The following is an 18,361-nucleotide window of genomic DNA, read 5'->3' as shown; positions in this document are numbered from 1 at the left end:
TTGAGGAGGGAATTCCAAATTGGTAGCAGTGCTGCGAGGGAAGAAGCAGAAAGAGAGGTGAGGTGACCGGTAGTGTGGTGAGCGAGTGGTAAGTGAACGGATGAGGAGTGAGCGGGTCAGTTTGTAAATTTGTTGTGATCTGCAGAACTAACTTTTGCGTTTAGTTGTCCTTCCCCCGCACCTCCAATTAGCACGGTTGACTATATACGCTGCCAAATAAATTCAACATACATAGAAAGTGGGCGAGTCGCTTGTGAGTGGGGCCTCGCCTAGGTCGAATCAGCCGAAAATAACCCGTTCCGCGGTTGCCTCTTGCCTGTGCCACAGACGTGGGCACGAGCACGGACATCCTGTGCCACATGATGCCCTTCTACAGCTACGATGTCCCGCACACGTGCGGCCCCGACCCCAAGGTCTGTTGCCAGTTCGACTTCAAGCGCCTCCCAGGCAGCCGCGTCAACTGCCCCTGGAAGGTTGCTCCACGAGCCATCACGGCGGACAACGTGGCCGAGAGGTGCGTGTGTGTGACTCCCCATGCGTGTGTGTGACTCCCCGTGTGTGAGACTCCCCGTGTGCATGTGTGCGAGACTCCTCTTGTGTGTGTGACTCCCCGTGTGTATGTGTGTGTGCGAGACTCCCCGTGTGTGTACGACTCCTCTTGTGTGTGTGACTCCCCGTGTGTGTGTGACTCCCCTATCTCCTCGCGGTGCCGGACGGGAAACTCTGTCGTGGACAGTGCTGTGGGGGGAGGGTCAATTCCGATTGGCCCCTCCTCTCATGGCGTCTGTGACCACCACAGTAGCTAAACGAAGGCTCTGACGGGCGCGAGGGGCTGGTAACCCCTCCACCTTCAACATTTTTACCACGAAACCACGAATAAAAAATGTAACTAATAAGCTTGTGCCGGAGGCCCCGGGGGGGAACAGGCGTCTATGACGTCTTCTGACCAAACCCCAATTGGCGGAGCCAGGATATTGAATCTCTACCCTCGGGGCTCCTCCAGAATCAACGAAAAGCCACTTCGTGTGGCCACGTGGCATGTTCGAACGCTCACTGCGGAGGACAGGCTGCCACTCCTCTGTCGGGAGCTAGACCGGTACCGTCTGGATCTCTGTGGCATTCAGGAGGGCCGGTGGACCGGTTCTGGCTCCTGCCACCATGAGGGGTGGACAGTCCTCTACTCGGGGCAGCAGACTGCCAAACAACAGGGTGTGGCTCTTCTTTTGAACAAAAGAATGAAGGGGGCGTGGGAACGTGGCGGTGAGGTGTGGGAAGCTGTAAACCCCAGGCTACTTTACGCTCGCCTTCACATCAACCGGAGGCGAGGAGTGGTGGTCGTGGTTACTTATGTCCCCACCGAAGACGAACATCCGTGGAGGGATGCAGGCAAAGCCGATGAGTCAGATGCCTTCTATGACCTGTCACAGTTGCTGGCTAAAGTGGCCCCTCGGGATAGAGTCATCTTGTTGGTTGACTTCAATGCCCGAGTTGGTCATGATGCTGGCACCTGGTCTGGAGTGATTGGAGGGCATGGGCCAGATCAGCTCAATAACAACGGTAGGAGGCTGCTAGATTTTTGTGCAGCCCATGGGCTTGTTATTACCAACACGCTGTTCCGGCATCGGCGCATCCACACAACATCATGGATACATGCCGGGTCCAAGCAAGAACATCTGCTGGACTACTTAGTGACGGACCAGCGGATGCGAGCCCATGTCCTTGACACCAGGACCTACCGTGGAGCTGATCTGCCCTCTGACCATCGACTAGTCATCTCTAAGATGCGCCTGCCATTCTTCCACTCCGGTGGTGGGTGTACACCCAGGACCCCATTCCAACCTAAAGTGGCCTGGTCTCAGTTATCTGATGAAAGTTGCAAGCGAGAATTTCATCATCGCTTGCGGCTGGGGTTGGCAACGTCTCCCACTCCTCCTGATGTCGAGGGTAAATGGGCGAGGTTTAGGCCTGTGACTCATGCAGCTGCAATGGCTGCTTTGGGTACGTGGTCCAGACCTCCCCAGAGACCCTGGCTGACAGAGGAGGTGTTCAGGATAGTTGAGAAAAAGCGACAGACCCACTGTCATCGGCTACAGAATCCCACATCAGAGAATGAGGTGGCTTACCGCAGCCTTCGCTCGGAGGTTCGGAGAGCCGTGAGGCACTGCAAGGATGGGTGGTGGTCGCAGGTTGCTGAGGAGATGGAGTCTGCCTCAGTGGCCCGCGATCACAAATCTCTATTTAACTCCATCAAAAAAGTAACCTGCAGCACCACACCTATTACCATCATTCGGGGAAAAAACGGTGATCCATTCTCCGACCCCCAGGAACAGGTTTGCAGATTTGCTTAGCATTTCTGTGAGGTCCTGGGGGAGGGGAAATCCCTCAGCCAGGAAAACATCGTGGCACAAAGTGGGGATGACCCTGCCGAGGCTACGGTGCCTCAAATATTGGAGGAAGTCACCCCCTGTGAGTGGCTGACTGAGGTGCCATCTGTTGAGGAAGTACTGAAGGCGATCCGGAGTCTGAGACCAGGAAAGGCACCTGGCAGAGATGATCTCCCAAGCGAAATGCTGAGGGAGGGTGGCGTTTGTGCACACACTACCCTATATGACATCATAACAACAGTCTGGACCACTGGACGGGTTCCGCAGGATTGGAAGGATGCCCTGATGGTCCCCCTCTTTAAGAAGGGGGACCGCACAGACTGTAACAACTACAGGGGCATCTCACTCCTCAGTGTGCCGGGAAAGGTCCTGGCAAGGATTATTCAACATCGCCTTGCCAGGCGCGCTGAGGAGAGGCTTGCGAAGCCCCAATGCGGTTTCAGGAAAGGGCGGTCCTGCACAGATGCCATATTTTCTGTCCGTCTGCTACAGCAGAGGTGTAGGGAATTCCAGCAAGACCTACATCTCTGCTTTATTGACCTGGTCAAGGCCTATGATACCATAAGTAGGCCTGGGCTCTGGGTTGTTCTTCGTGGTTTTGGAGTCCCTGACCCTCTGCTCACGATCATTAAGGACCTTCATGATGGTGAGCGGGCCCGGGTAAAACTACGTGGCCGGGAGTCAGAGCCATTCCCTGTACACCTTGGGGTGCGACAGGGATGTCCTCTGGCTCCCACATTATTTAACATCTATTTTGACCACGTAGTTCGTGAAGCCTTCAATAGCTGTACCGGGGAAATTTCCATTTGGTACAGATATAATGGGAGGCTGATCAATGCCCAGGTGCGGTCAAGGGATGGCTCCCTATTGCTCAACCACATTATGTATGCCGATGATTTGGTAATAGCCGCTCATTCAGAGGAGGAGTTGGAGATGCTGCTGCTGAGACTGGAGCGTGCCACTTAGAGATGGGGCCTTACCATCAGCCCCACCAAAACTAATCACCTGCCTGAGTATTTTGTACCATCGGACACTCCACCCCCACAACTCCCAATCGGTGATGGGGCAGTTGTGGAGAGAGTGGAGAGTTTCCTATACCTGGGCAGTGTGCTTATGACCGGCTCCAGTTTAACAGCAGAGGTCTCACTCCGAATCAGTCGAGCGGCAAAATCTTTTAATTGGTTATGTAACGCTGTGTGGAAGCTACCTGGGCTGTCGCTCCGCACTAAGCTTCAGGTCTTCTCGGCCACGGTCATTCCCTCCCTTCTCTACACTTTCGAAACGTGGACCCCCCTAATGGAACATCTTCGCTGGTTAGAAACATTTAGGCTAGCCTGCCTACGATCCATCCTGGGTTTAACCAGGCTGGATTGTGTGAGGAGCTCACAAATCCTTTACAGATCTGGGCAAGGTCCCATCGGCGAGCTCCTCCAGCAGGCAAGGCTGCGTTGGCTGGGTCATGTAGCCCGCATGCCCAGCCACCGCATGCCGAAACAGCTTTTGTTCGGCCGGATCGAGGGGGCTAAACAGGCGCGGCACGGGCGAGAGAAGAGATGAAGTGATGTGGTACAGGAGGACGTGGAGCTGAGTGGACTTGCTGATGACTGGTACCAGCGGTGTCAAGATCGGCCTCTGTGGAGGAGGCTCGTGAAGGATGCTACTGGGCAGTTGGAGGCAGTCGCCCTCCAACAACAACGGAGGGTGGAGGAGCGATGCTCACAACAACGAGCGGAGCGCCGGGTGGCTAAAGCACAGCAGGTTGGCACAGTAGGGGGCACAGTCATCTCAGTCATCTTAGTCAGTCGACCCGTGGCACTTGGGTCTGCCCCGTGACCTCCTGCCAGCGGGCGTTTGACACTTCACGTGGCCTCAAGGTGCACATGGCCTGGCACAAGCGTCGTGGTGACGTCACCGCCACTTAGTGGCGAATGGCAGTTGTTGTTGTGTGTGACTCCCCGTGTGTGACTCCCCGTGTGTGCGATTCTCCTCTTGTGCGTGTGACTCCCCGTGTGTGTACGACTCCTCTTGTGTTGTTGCTCCCCGTGTGTGTGCGACTCCCCGTGTGTGTGCGACTCTCCGTGTGTGTGTGACTCCCCGTGTGTGTGTGACTCCCCGTGTGTGTGACTCTCCGTGTGTGTGTGCGTGTGTGTTCAGGGCGAGCCTGCTGCTCGACCAGTACCGTAAGAAGGCCTCGCTGTTCCGCGGCGGCGCCGTTCTGGTGCAGCTGGGCGACGACTTCCGCTTCGAAACGGCGCACGAGTGGGAGCAGCAATTCCACAACTACCAGCAGCTCTTCGACTACATCAACTCCCACCCCGAGCTGCACGCAAGGGTGAGCGCACGTACGGATGCACAGACGGACGCACCCAGGCGCAGACATCATCGCTGCGTCACTCCTGATAGGCCGATGAATACTGTATCGGCAGTTCATGGTACAATGTTGATTTATGATAATTAGTAAATCTACACCATCATTTTCCCCAAATGTTATCTATCGGTGCCCTGAGCCGAGGAGTCCTTTTAGAGCAGCTCAACCCTTCGTATAGGAGAACGACCCACACAAGTGGATATCACAGAGCTACCTCTGAGATCCCTTCAAGTGACCTCTGGTTCACGCACAGTAGAAGGCAGCACTTCTCACTCGTTCTATATATGAGTGAGGTTCGTCGCGTGACATTTAAACCGATATAAAAAAATTATCGGAGCTGGAGTTTATCCAAATTACGTGATCAGCTGAGACCATCAACTGGTTATACTTGAGAACTGGATTACTCACAGGCAACAGCTTCCTGGATTCAAACTCAGGATCTCAGCGGAGCCAGCTCAGCACTTTGACTTCTGATGTTGATTAATAGAGCATCTAAATGTGACCGCACCTCAAGAAGTGTATGGCAACAGTGGGCACATTTATTGTGATTATTATGAAGAGGCGGTCGGTCATAGGCAGAGAGGAAGAGAGGCACCCAGAGACTCGTGTCTCTGTGCTCGTGAAGAGGGTTGTCTCAGAAGCGGCTGCCACGCCACTAAACATTGTCGTGCGCCCGATCTGCTATGGCCCTGACCCCTGACCCCCCTGTGCCTTTGACTCATCGCGTTTGTTTTTGTTGTGCAGGCTCAATTCGGGACGCTCTCCGATTACTTCGAGGCGCTGGGGGTTTGGGAGGTCTCCGGGAACGCTTCTATCTCCCCGCCGCCGCCGCCCCCGCCAGCGCTGCCCGTGCTGGGCGGCGACTTCTTCACGTACGCCGACCGCGAAGACCATTACTGGAGCGGCTACTTCACGTCGCGGCCGTTCTTCAAGCACCTGGACCGGCGCCTCGAGGCTCACCTCAGGTGAAGAACGCACCCGTAGAGGGGCTCCGGTTTGTCGGTGCGTGTATCCCCGCATTCCTTTGTTGATGGGGTGCGCATGCAGCAGCGTGGCAGTTAGCGCACCGTGCTACGAACCCGGCAACGAATATCAGAACCGGTTCGGGTCTTCCCCTAGGACGACTTAAATAAGTGCCCGGTGCGGTGCGTAAACATCAGCAATGAGGAGCCAAGGCGACCGGGCGTGGTGCTGGCCATGTGCGTCGTGTCGGCCTTTATAGGTGCTCCCTAACAGCACCAACAGCCTGTTTAGGCGACACGGGAGATCGTCGTGTGCTGCGTGCGATTCAGGGCGGCGGAGCTGCTGTTCTCGCTGGCGTCGTGGCACGCGTCTCGGCGTGGCGTCACGCCGCTGCTCCCCGCGCGCGAGTGCTTTGCCCGGTTGGAGGGCGCACGGCGCAACCTCGCGCTCTTCCAGCACCACGACGCCATCACCGGCACGTCGCGCGAGCTCGTCGTGTCCGACTACGCCGCCAGGTAGCGCCCGCACGCGCACATACGTTCTCACCGAATATTTTCCGGGTCGTTGGTAGACTGGAATAAGGAACATGATGACTAGCCGGGGCCATAACGATAGTATGTGGATGTGGTGTGCCGGTTTCCTGATCTGGACAGACCCGGCTGCTATGAAGCCCTTCGTACGCCTCCGTTGTCGCCCAGTCCCACTGGCTTCCTGCCGCTGTCGCCACCGCCGTGGTCTCGGCCTCTATCTGCTTGTGTGGATTTCTCTCTCCCCTGCACCCCCCCCCCCACTTGGGGCAGGCTGATGCGGGCGCTCGCCGACCTGCAGCGCGTGCTCGTGGACGCGGCGCTCGTGCTGCTGCTCGCCGAGCCCGGGCGCTCCGCCGCCTCCGCCCCCTCCCAGCCCTCCTTCTTCTTCCTCCTCGCGAGTCTCCTCTTGCTGCTACCACTCCTGCGGCCGCTCGCCGTCACCGCACTCGCACAAGAAGCATTATGCCCCGCGGTCACGTTTGTCGAAATGCTCCGGTGGCCGACTCATTTCCGTTTCCCTTGCTCTCTCCGCAGGAGGAAAACGTCGTGGATTACGACTCGCTGCCCAACAAGGCCGTCATTAAGCTGACGTCGGCGCCAAGGTGCGGCCCCACGCGTGGGACACAGAGAGGGTGTAGAGCACGCGGCCCATGGAGCTCGTTTTGTTCTCGTAGCAGCGAGGAGCGACGGCGGTTGCGATGGGCGGCTCGCTTCACGAGAGCGGCCCGGTCGTCGCTGCACAGGACAGCGTACAGGACAGTGTGGAAGAGAGCGATGCCCGTGCCGTGTGACCCACGTGCCGCACTCGCGTTCAGGCCACGCGTAGCGCCCGCATCTGTCTCGCAAGGCTCATCAGCTGAGTCTTGAGCGGCTCGTGCCCCCCCCCCACCTCCCCTGCAGGTCGCTGGTGGTGCACAACGCGCTGGAGTGGGAGCGCGTGTGCGTGGTGAGCGTGCGCGTGGACTCGCCGCTCGCGAACGTGCTCACGCACGACGGCTCCGGCGTCCTGGCCCAGGTGGACCCCCTGTGGAGCAGCAGCACGGGGATGTCTGCGCGCGCGTTCCAGGTGCCCAGGGGGTCTGCATTTTGGGGATTCCAGGGGTTGATGGGTCGAGGGTCCCAGTTCCAGTGGGTTCGGGATGTCGATGGGCTGAGGGTTTGTGTGGGTTCCAGGCACCGGTGTCCCCTCCACTATTCTGCGTTCGGACGTCGCTCTGCATGAGCAAGTTCGCTTTTAATGTCCACCCAGGTGTGGATAGTCCTCACGCGGGGCGCACTGCAGATGCTCACATTGCTCAAGGAAATCCTCGTTTGCTGCGCCTTCTCTGCCTGCTCACCGCCTGTTCACTGCCTCACCGTCCGCTAACTGAAGGCCACTCTGCCCACCCCAGCTGCAGTTCTTGGCGCGCGTGCCGGCGTTGGGCCTGGCCGTCTACCGCCTGACGCTGGATGCTCCGCCCGTGCCTACCGTGCGGTCCGACACCACGCTGTACCTCCCCGGAGGAGGGCCCGTGCCCCCCCGCACGCAACCTCTGCTGCCCCTGGCTCTGCTGCCGCCCCCTACGACGCAGTTCTCGGTGGAGACGGCGAGCGTGGAGGCCGGTTTCTCGGGCCGCACGGGGATGCTGCGCGTGAGTCTATCTCCGTGCGTGCGGCACGCCCGGTGATCGTAGAGGGATCCAACTCGAGTCCGACCTCTTTGCTTCTGTGCCATATGCGGAATCGAGCGAGTGGCGGATGTCTGAGATGTTGGTGCGCACTGCCACGTGCTGGTGTTTGTGTTGAGGGGTTGTTGCTGTTGTTTTGCAGTTTGCGATAAGTGTTGTCAATCGGTCAGCGCGCGACAGCGGTCATTCTTATCCTGTGGGTGCGACCGAAATTAGCTGTGTCCTCTGTGGCCACCTGTGGTTGTCAGCGCTCGGAGCGGTGGTCGCGTCGTGGGTGCGATTGTCGGTGTGTAGGAGCGGTGAGTGTGGATGTGCCTGTTGTTGCTGTGCCTCGACAGTGGGTGCGACTCAAGGCGGGTGGCGAGCCGCGCCTGCTACGGCTCGATTTGCTGTGGTACGGCACTCGACGGAGCAAGGACAAGAGCGGCGCCTATCTCTTTCTGCCCGATGGGGAAGGCAAGGTCCGTCACAGCCTCTGATAAAACATCGATTCCCTCTCGTCTTCACGGGCAAAGCTGCGTTTATAAAGATGGCATGGTGGTGGTTAACATCGTGCACGCTACGATCCCGGGCGCGTAGGTTCCATTTTTGTTCATGGTGTGCATGACTCGCGTGTGAACCTCTCCTGAACTTTGTCATGTCTGCTCCGCCAGGCAAGAGTCGCGCTGGCCAACATCTCAACTCACTGCCACCCTCATGACCAGTCTTGAGACTCCGTGACGCTTTGTTAAGTAAAGCAGAGGCCATTGATTTATTTTCAAACGTTATCGTTCGTCCGGCACGCCCTGTGCAGCCATACGAGTCGGCGGAGAGGCCGGTGGTGCGGGTGACGCGGGGCCCCCTCGTGTCGGAAGTCACGTGCGTCTACCCGCACGTGCAGCACAGCGTGCGCCTCTACAACCTACCAGGTGCCGCACAGACACCCTGTTACCCCCCCACTCCCCCTCTCTGTGTGCATCATGTTTATCGTGTTTGGAGTGTTCTTGGAGCGGGTCAATGTTGTACATTGAACGGTTTACATTGTGTACATTGTGTTTATCGCGTGGGCACATCATGCGGGATGTGTATTTGCCACGTACATCGTGTGTGTACGTGACAAGGCGTTGAAGGATTGTCACTGGAGGTCTCCAACGTGGTGGACCTGCGGGACCAGAACAACCGCGAGCTCAGCATGCGGGTCTCCAGCGACGTGGAGAGCGACGGAAACTTTCAGACCGACCTCAACGGCTTCCAGGTCTCACCAGCGCACACTCACACACGTACAGTAAAAACAGAGCACATGGATAAAGTAGAGGTTAAAACATATGTACGTGCACACATAGACACATAGTACCATTTTGTAAATCCACTGCTGGATGAAGGCCTTCCCTGGTCGAACTACACACCTCGATGCGAGTTGACTATACTTTACCATGTTGGTCCGTGGTGGATTGGTAGAGGGGCAAGCCCAGGGAATCGATATTAACTCGTCAGGATTCAAACTCGGGTCACTGGGTTCGCAGTGCAATTCTGCTAACCACTGGGACACCGCTCCCCTGCCCTGCAGATGCAGCCGCGGAGGTTTTGGAAGAAGCTGCCGCTGCAGGCCAACTTCTACCCGGTGGCGACGATGGCCCTGGTGCAGGACGCGCGCTCGCGGCTCAGCCTGCTCACTGCGCAGGCCGGCGGGGTGGCCAGCCTGGCCGATGGTGAGCGCGGGCGCCACACCGGCCCCGCGGATGTGGCCGGCGATGTTGCTGGGATTGTGTGTATTACACGTATGTGTAAGCAATTACCTCAACAGTCTGTTCAGGCGATACGGGGGATATTTGTCTTTGTGTGATTGTGAGCAGGTGTGTTAACACTTCAAGTCAGCAGTCCCCAAACTTTTTGGCACCAAGGAGCTGTTTCGTGGAGGACAGTTTTTTCACGGACCGGGGGGGGGGGGGTTCATCATTGGGTCTTTCCCCCTTTTCAAAGAAGCTCTCCAGCGACTGGTTTTTTTACTCATTTTGGCGAGGGTTATCTTGTGGGCTTACCAAAACTGACAAGTGCGCAGTGCGGGAACGAGGCGCTGACGGAAGTGGTAAATAAAATAGGCGGGCCACGCGCAGACTCACCGCTCACCTCCTGCTGTGCGGCCCGATTCCTAAAAGGCCACGGACCGGTACCGGTCTGCGGCCCGGGGGTTGGGGACCCTTGCTTCAAGTGGCCTTGGAGTGCACCTGGCCTAGCACAAGCACTGTGGTGATGTCACCGCCACCTAGTGGTGAATGGCGCCCGGTGTTGTCGAAAGGGCTGGTGTGGGTGTGTTGGGCGCCTCGGTGTGTACACACACACACTCGCGTTGCAGGGGCATCAGTGGGCGGCTGCGCGTGTGCACGTGCAGGGCAGCTGGAGGTGATGCTGGACCGGCGCTTGATCCAGGACGACAACCGCGGCCTGGGTCAGGGCCTCAAGGACAACAGACGCAGCCTCAGCCGCTTCCGGCTGCTCCTGGAGACTCGCTCGCCGGACGGCACGGTACGAGCGGCGGTGCTCGCGCCCGGCACGAAAGCAGCAAAACCCATCCGGAGGACGAAACGACATGAGACTCGGAATGCGGCCCTGCTAGGGATGGCCGTGGCCACCATATGAGTTTGAGTTTATTTTATTTTGTTACACGGATGACAGATTTGATCAACGTGGCTGTTTATTTCTCTAGGGCGAGTCCCTAAAAGCAACACAACTTTACACTCACGTTTAATTAATCTTGGATCATCTTCAGGATCATTATTGTCCCCCCTCCCCTGCCCATTACAGGTAAACACAGATGGACAGAGCTCCTGCATTAACGCTTTGAGCTTGGTTGGAAGGTGTTTTCCAAGATTGTGTTTTAACAGTCACGTCACACGGAACTCTTAGAACCCTTTTTTCACCCAGGTTTCAGCCACCGACGATTAAATAAGAGATAAGCAATGTCTCCTCAAATATGTTGCTCCAAATAAGAACAAAACCTTTCTTACACACCATTGGTGTAAAAGTGCGCAACTTCAGCAGCAGTGATTCAGTGCAAACAAAACTCAAGAGCAGTTTTGACAGCAGTCAGTTTTGCTCCATGTATATAGGCAAGGACTCTCTCCTGAAGTGCTGCATTCCTGAAAAGTGTTACGTTAAGCTGTATCATTCCGTGTACTGTATCATTCCGTGTACTGTATCGTACCGCTCAGCTTTACAGCTCAAGAAAGTAGTTTGTCGATCGCTTTGAACCCGCGTTATAATGGGCGCGCGTACCCCGTTATGGCACACGCACTGCGTCACAACGGGGCGCGTACCCCGTTGTGCAAAGTGTTCCCTGATGAAAGAACCGCTTTACAGCAAAAACGTATTGTGTGAACACGTGTCAAGCGAGTACTTACCGTATATAACTCGTGCACGATTAAATGGAGTACTCAAGTTCTTAGACCTGTAAAGAATAATTGCTCATGAAAACCAAAATTAAGTGGACTGAGTATTCCAGCCGAGAGGACTAAACATTTTTTGAATGACACATGCCACTCGGTATCGAGCGGTTTTCCCTGCCGTTGAGCGTGAATGAACGTCTTCTGCAAAAATATTTGGCACTACAGACTTAAGCACAGAAAAATGGGAAGCCTAAATTTTACGTCAAAGTGTAATCCTTCCGGTCGTACAGCGAAATGCATCGCTGGTCAGATTCATAATTCTCAAGATGCCGTGCTCACAAAACATTGCAGAATCGGAACCACGGTAACTGGGACATCTTAAACATGGCTGCTGGCTTTGACTAAAAATAAAAAATGGGAGTGTACGGCTTTAACGAAATAAGCCAGATCAGTACAAGAAGTCTGAACGTTTTCAGCAAACGGGCTTCATCATCGTTGGGTCTTTCGGTAAAGTCACATAGATAGGTTCAAAGATAATTAAAAAAAATCTACGTTTCGATCGCAACACAAGTGTTCGTCATCTTTCTTTTTCTTCCTGATGACGAACGCTTGTGTTGCGATCGAAACGTCGTAGTTTTTTTGTTATTATCTTTGAACCTATCTGCGTGACTTTACCGAAAGACCTAAAGAATATGAATTCCTGCAGTCACGAAAGCTTTGTCGAGGGCTTCATCATCCAGCTGCGATTCCACCCAACGACTTCCTGCCCCATGCAACTCAGTCCTGCTCCGATTCCTACTCGCCGACCTCTCGTCTCCTGACCCATCACCTCCTGACCTGTGTGCAGAAATGGGATGCGACGATGGCTGCCGCGCTGGGATTTCCATCCCTGCTGGGCCACGTGGCCTCCGCCGCTCTGAACCACCCGCCGTTCGTGCTGGTGGGGGTCGAGCAGCGTCTGTCCCCGCTCGTCGAGCCGCCACAGCTGCTGCCCTCCTTCCACGTGCTGGGGGCGCCAGTGCCCTGCGACCTCCACCTGCTCAACCTCCGCATGATGGAGGCACCGGTACGGAATGGATTTGCGAGTGCCGAGTGGCACGGACAGCGGGTGCATGAGAACCGGCTGTGCGAATATCACCGCGTCCGAGCCAGGTATGAAAGCACCTAATGAAGCAGCCAGGTGAGAGGGAACTACGAGTGTGAACACCCAGGTGTGAAAGCGCTAGGTGAGAACCAGGTGCGAGAACCAGGTGCGAGACCCACGGAGCTCCAGGTGAGGAGAGCATCAGGTGTGTGAAAACGTGCTGTTAACACTAGGCATGAGAGGTGTGACAAGTAGGTTTTTGAAATACAGGTGTGAAAGAGCCAGGCATGAAAGTATCACTTGGTCAGAGCGCATTAGATGTGCGAGCACAATATTAAAAAACCATGTGCGTCAGATCCATGTGAGAGAACCAGGGGTGAGCGAGGGCCATGTGCTGCTGGCCATGCTGCTTCCCTCTTCCCCCCCTCCCCCCCCAGGGAGCCGGCCCCCCGGGCGAGGCCGCCCTCCTGCTGCACAGGAAGGGGTTCGACTGCAGCTTTCCAAGTGCGGGGCTGGGGGGGTTCAACTGCTCCACCACGGGCGGCAAGGTACGCCGCTTGGCCCACGATGCCACGAAATGGGCCAAACATCTCAATTTCAGGCCCCGTCTCGAGTCTATAGACTGAGGTTTACGTGGACATAAGTAATGCCATTGCCATCAACAGTGGTCGTTCCGTGAAGACTAGCTCCTGTCATGGGAATGCAGAATTTTCGCCACTATCATAGAAATACTAATGCACCAACCTGTGCTTGTTTAAGGGAGACGCTTTGATCGACATTAATGCTGAGATATCTTGCCGCAGTCATCATTAGCAATGCCGGGCAAGTTCTGTACTCCAGGTCTCCCATGCCAGACTGGTTTTCCCAGTGGGCTTTCGCTCAGTAAAGGTTGCCACTTAAATTCAAAGTCGCGTTTTACAAAGTACACCGGTCTCTACCATCCCACCTGAAGCACCCCTTGCTGCAGTGGTGACAAAGCTCTGCCCGAATGAGCGAGCGAAACGTAACATTTGCCCAACGTCACCACTCGCTTCCGCAGCTCTCGCTGGGTGACCTCTTCCGGAAGCTGAGGTTGCACAGCGTGACCCCCAGCAGCCTCACCCTGCTGCACTCGCAGCCGGCCGGCCCCAACACCAGCCGGGTGGAGCTGGCGCCCATGGAGATCGCCGCTTTCCGCGTCTCCTACGTGTGACGACCGGCGCCGCAGCTCGTTCCCTCCCCCCGCTCGCCCCAACGTAATAGCGAAGTTGCCCTCAGAGGCCAGGGACTGTGGCTGGTCGCCTGGATGTCTGCGATGCCTTTTCCTTCACCACCCGATGGGAAGAGGGGGGCCACGTTGAGTAATCGGGCCCCGAGATGTAGTGGGCTCCCCCCCCCACACTCGGCGTGGGTTTTCCGGCTCCCGGTGAGGCGCGACTGCTTTGAGCGGACGGCACTGGATGTGGCTGACACCGTTGACAGTCACCCACGGTGAACGCGAATGGCTGAGCACGAATGGCTGAGCACGAGCGGCTGAGCACGGGAGAGCTGAGCACAGGGAGCTGAGCACAGGGAGCTGAGCGCGGGTGGATGAGCGCGGGTGGATGAGCACGGGAGGGCTGAGCACAGGAGGCTGAAAGGTGCAGTTTCGCCTCCCGGTTGGAACGCGCCAAACTGCACCGTGGCTGCCGAAATAACGGGACACAGCCAGTAGATTTACAATAACAAAAAAACTCGTCCCCTGCTCAAACGAACAATAAGTGTTGCTCATCTGTTTTCAGTCCTTGAGTCAGTCGTGGAAATTCCACAATCCTATGTAGGGTATTGGTCTCTCCGTACGACAACCACCGTTGCTCATGTAAAATTCCAACTGGCCTTTAAAGTCAAACAGCAATAGAAACAGTAACTTCTCAACCAAACGAGGGTTGCTGACAACCATGCCGCACAAACCGTGGTTCTGTTTAGCATGGCTGCCAGCCGTCAAAGCTCGCTCACTTCAGGGCCCAGCGAGGGCTTCCATCACAGATCCCCCTCCGCCAAAGTCCACCGCACCGAGTACCGCGGTCACAAGGAAAACCCGACAGTCACGCTCGGGGTGGCGAGGCACCGCGAGCGCCACTTTGTGCACTGCGTTTGAATGCATCCAATCATTGAAAACTATTTGCTTTTGCGTAACAGCTCCAGTCCAAGCACTGTATTGAGGATATTAATGTTTAGGGGGATGATTTAATTTAAAAACTATTTAATGTGAATCGCGTGTTCCTCGTAAGGCGGAGTAGAAATTTATTAATACAATCACAGCTCTGACGTTGCAAAGGTGGTTTATTAAGCGATTGTAGACGTACGAGTGGTGTCATCAATTTAGCCAGATGTTTTTAATTCTTCCATTTAACTTTTCTGACATTTGTAGCCAAGGCTCGACGGCAGAATAAAATGAAGTTTCAAGACGTCTGTCATGGATCTATTTCATTAAATTGTCACACTGGCATCAAAGCGTGCATGCAGGACTGATGGAGCTCCTATGGCTCCGCAGCTAAACCAGGTTTTACACTAAAATGGCAACACTAAATTGATCATAATCTTTGCCCTTTACGAAAAAAACCGTTTTCACCAACTGCAACTAAAATCCTTTTTACAGGTGTTGAGCCAAATGGGTATTATTACTCCAGATGACAGCCAGGCAAATGAATTGATCATACTTCATAATTGTATATCGGAATTCGCAGAACATCCAAATGCCTGAAAATTGTGTTCCTTCCAGCCCCACAGACCGTGCGATTAAACTAGTTTTTCTGCTATACGCAAGGAACTGCTATTTTATTTTGCACGTGTACCCACGGATGCCATGCGTTGTTTTTATAAAATTTTTCAAGGATTTATTTAGGAGTTTGCGGATATACGCACTGCCGCTTATGATGCAAAACGGCAAGCCATATTTACAGCTATACTTTCCTTCGTTTTCCTAAGTCCAACTAAAACCGAAAAGCTGGTAAAGCAGCACACGCGACGCCTACATTAACACCATGCACACACTGTATATGGAGAGATAAGAAAACAAACCTAGCTGTTATGACAAACTAATGCCACCAAGACTCCACAGGACTCTGCCAAACGACTCGACCAGATGACGGAGGCGGCCTGGGCTTAGTGAAGTGAAGACGCTCGCTCTCTGCCGGCATTCAACACGGGGTGCAAAGGTACAAAAGAAGACAAACGTCACAGCCCAGATTGGAAACTCGCACATTTACATTCGCAATTCAACCATCTATTGCTGTCACCTTCAGGATGGTTGCCAATGCATAAAAACACAAGTTAAGCTCACGACTCTCATCTTGCATCCACTGCCAGTGCTTTAAGCCCCAAATGTGTCGTGACGACCCCGTCTGCCCGTTGTTTTTGCCGACCTGTGTTCGCTGCTGACCTGTCATGGGTCCACATAAGTGACGGGATTAATACAGGAGGACCAGACGGGAACCCACGTACCCAATATGGCGGCTGAAACATTTCTCTGGCCTTGTAGAAGACTATGATTTTGATTTTTTTTCAAATTACAATTATTTTTGTAACTGCAATCACAGTAAAACAAACTACATGGGGAATAAATAGCCATCTGCTGAAAGACACGTGCTTCTAACAAGCAGCTACCTACAGTTAAACTGAATTTAAAACGTCTCACAACATGCCCATCCTCCCAGATTCGTCACCAGAAACACTCGATGCTTACGGGCCACTCCCATTGGGCCGCACGTCCCTGGGAGTGGGGGGGGGGGCGGCCGTGCTGCGCACGACGGGCAGCGAGGACCAGCGGGCCGCTCTAGCTGGGGCTGCGTGAACGCCGGCGGGAGCCAGAGCTGCTGTTGGCGACCTTAGTGGGCGGGGAGCGCGAGCGCCAAGCCTCGGCCGCCTTCCTGGGCCGGGGTGAGACGGAGCGCGAGCGAGATTTGCTCGCACGCCGCCCGCTCGCCTTGGGGCTGCCGCTGCTCAGTTTGCGAGACCGCTTGGGCGAAGGCGAGCGGCGGGGGATGCGGCGCGGCGACGAGGAGCGCTTGCTGCCCCGTCGGGGTGAAGGAGATCTCCTGGGGCTCCTGCGGGGAGAAGGGGACTTTCGAAGGCTCCTGCGGGGAGAAGGGGACTGGCGCAAGCTGCGCCGTGGGGATGGAGAGCGCCGTGGGCTGCGTCTCGGGGATACAGAGCGTCTGGGGCTCCGCCGCGGAGAAGGGCTCCGTTTCCAGCCGTACTCCGACCTGGAGTACACACACACGTACGCACATAGAAAACTACAGCGATTCAGTCAGGTTATAGAGACTCGCACTGGGTTAGATCACACAACTCATCCATCATACAAGTTCAAATCCTGGTCATAGATGGACTCGGCTCATTGGCCCTCCCAGGTTAAAAAATGAATACTGCATGGGGGAAGTAAAAACTTGTTATCCTATGGAGGGACTTGGTTCCTTACCAATGGCCCAGGTTCACCGACAGTTGCGCAACGCCCCACTTGGCAGGTAAACACTAACAATTGACTTGACAGGAAAACGACCCATTGGAGTCAGCATCACACACACCCAGACGCCTCTCCTCAGTACCGAGCCCAGGTACAAGAGTGGACAATCTAGGCCGAATTGCCTTGGAGAAGTCTAAGCCATGTTCCGATACGTCACGATCACGGGCATACGTGGGTAGGAATCATAACTATTAGCACTCGGACTCTCTAACCGACAGAAAAAGGCCAGCTCTACGCACATGTACACTTTAAAAAAATCCCAATTAGTCCAGTTATGCTATCGGCTATATGCCATTTTGGCATTTGGATATTTTTCAGATAGCTGCGTAACGTCACATTGGTGGATAACAGCCTCTGAAAGATGGCATCGCAAAACTAGATCTGAAATAATTCCCTTCAAATCCTCATGCGCGTTCAAGGGCACCCCCTCAAATGCCCTGACGAAGTAATCGCCAAATGTCAATCCCAATAGGTAGAATATAGGAAATTGACGGGGGGGAAAAACCTAGTTAAATGTTGTGCAGTTATAAGTGACTGTGCTTAAAAATAACTCTTATACACACGATAACCTGGTTTAAATACGGCCAGCTAACGTGATCACTCACAGGACCTGGGTGGCCATTGTCATTGGTGTAGCATGGCCATTATGAACCCAATGACCCACCACCGCCTCCACACAACAGCTGAGGGCACATGGGGACGGTGAAGGGAGCCGCCCCAGGCCCCTCTCGCTCCAGATGAATGGCGATTATTATTCCCCCTTTCTAACCTGAGGGGTGTGGCCGGCACCACGCCCGGACGCCTTTGTCTCCCCAGTGGCGACGTTTACACACCGCACCAGGTACCCCACTTAAGGCTCAGGACCGGTTCAGATAATCGTCACCGATGTTGGCCGTGAGCGGGAATGGAACTCGGGTCGCCGGGTTCGTAGCGCAGCGTAGCGCCAACCGACTCCAATACCCCGCCATTGGCCACTCAGTGACGGCGCCTGTGCCAGGCCAGGTGCACTTTGAGGCCACGTGAAGTGCCGAAGGCTCGCGAACCACGACCCCCCCCCCCAATCCCTCAACGTGCCCGGCTCGCACCGGCTCCAGGGCGGCTGCGCGCTCCAGCCCCGCTTCTGGCGCCTCTCGCCCGTCGACATCTCGACTCGCACGCGGGAGCCGCACACGAGGCGCCCGTCCAGCTCGCGGCACGAGTCCCTCGCGTCCCGCGCGTCCTCGAACTGCACGAAGGCGAAGCCGGGCGGGTTGCGCGCCACCCACACGGAGCGCAGCGGCCCGTAGTAGCTGAACACCTTCTCCAGGTCGTACTCCGTGGCCCCAGAGCCCAGGTTCCCCACGTACACCTTGCAGTCCAGCGGGCCGTTGTCGCGGGCCGACATAGCTACTCCTGCTGCTACCTGGTTATCCCCTTGCCACCGCCTTCCCTCCTGCTACCCTGACCGTTGCGTGCGCCCCCACTGATGCCGTCTCTGTCGCCTCGCCTGCCCCCTATCTCTCTGCCCCTCTCGCCTGCCC

The 18,361-nt window shown here is 55.6% G+C and overlaps 2 protein-coding genes across 7 annotated transcripts in view; one reads left to right on the top strand and one right to left on the bottom strand.

Annotated features, from left to right (window-relative positions):
• The window catches only part of LOC116941070 (alpha-mannosidase 2x), a 25,449-nt gene extending 10,665 nt beyond the window's left edge, over positions 1–14,784 (top strand). The window contains exons 7-22 of the mRNA XM_032951680.2: positions 328–514; positions 4,539–4,716; positions 5,497–5,717; positions 6,045–6,230; positions 6,516–6,639; positions 6,780–6,847; positions 7,146–7,311; positions 7,637–7,876; positions 8,251–8,373; positions 8,706–8,820; positions 9,013–9,146; positions 9,459–9,600; positions 10,281–10,414; positions 12,122–12,340; positions 12,796–12,906; positions 13,398–14,784. Coding sequence (XP_032807571.2) covers positions 328–514; positions 4,539–4,716; positions 5,497–5,717; positions 6,045–6,230; positions 6,516–6,639; positions 6,780–6,847; positions 7,146–7,311; positions 7,637–7,876; positions 8,251–8,373; positions 8,706–8,820; positions 9,013–9,146; positions 9,459–9,600; positions 10,281–10,414; positions 12,122–12,340; positions 12,796–12,906; positions 13,398–13,550 — 2,501 coding nt within the window. The 3' untranslated portion in view covers positions 13,551–14,784. The remainder of the gene's footprint in view (positions 1–327; positions 515–4,538; positions 4,717–5,496; positions 5,718–6,044; positions 6,231–6,515; positions 6,640–6,779; positions 6,848–7,145; positions 7,312–7,636; positions 7,877–8,250; positions 8,374–8,705; positions 8,821–9,012; positions 9,147–9,458; positions 9,601–10,280; positions 10,415–12,121; positions 12,341–12,795; positions 12,907–13,397) is intronic.
• LOC116941077 (serine/arginine-rich splicing factor 3-like) lies at positions 10,500–18,361 on the bottom strand. Of its 6 annotated transcripts, none has more exons than XR_004402639.2 (4): positions 17,927–18,361; positions 16,062–16,581; positions 15,398–15,506; positions 10,500–14,022 (listed from the first exon to the last, which is right to left on the bottom strand). XR_004402639.2 is itself a non-coding variant. In XM_076067769.1 (4 exons), the coding sequence occupies exons 1-3, from the start codon at positions 18,223–18,225 to the stop codon at positions 15,405–15,407; spliced, it is 681 nt and encodes a 226-aa protein (XP_075923884.1). In that variant the 5' UTR covers positions 18,226–18,361; the 3' UTR covers positions 10,500–14,022; positions 15,398–15,404. The 6 variants fall into 6 exon arrangements, 3 of the variants coding, with proteins under 3 accessions (XP_075923884.1, XP_075923881.1, XP_032807585.1); XM_076067769.1 differs by having other exon boundaries at positions 16,302–16,581; XR_004402636.2 differs by having other exon boundaries at positions 15,398–16,581.

Source organism: Petromyzon marinus, chromosome 1 (genome assembly GCF_048934315.1).
Source record: "Petromyzon marinus isolate PM22_M1 ecotype Great Lakes invasive population chromosome 1, UKy_Petmar_22M1.pri1.0, whole genome shotgun sequence".
NCBI classification, from domain to species: domain Eukaryota; kingdom Metazoa; phylum Chordata; class Hyperoartia; order Petromyzontiformes; family Petromyzontidae; genus Petromyzon; species Petromyzon marinus.
Note: the sequence above shows the minus strand (reverse complement) of the source record. Positions and strands in the feature narration are given on the sequence as shown.

What these genes read in the sequence shown, in the direction of transcription:
- LOC116941077 (XM_032951694.2), bottom strand. Translation starts at nt 18,225, where the DNA reads ATGTCGGCCCGCGACAACGGCCCGCTGGACTGCAAGGTGTACGTGGGG. An exon ending in GCGCAGCCGCCCTGGAGCCG is followed by an intron (nt 16,582 to 17,926) that starts GTGCGAGCCGGG and finishes TGTGTACTCCAG; the next exon opens with GTCGGAGTACGGCTGGAAAC.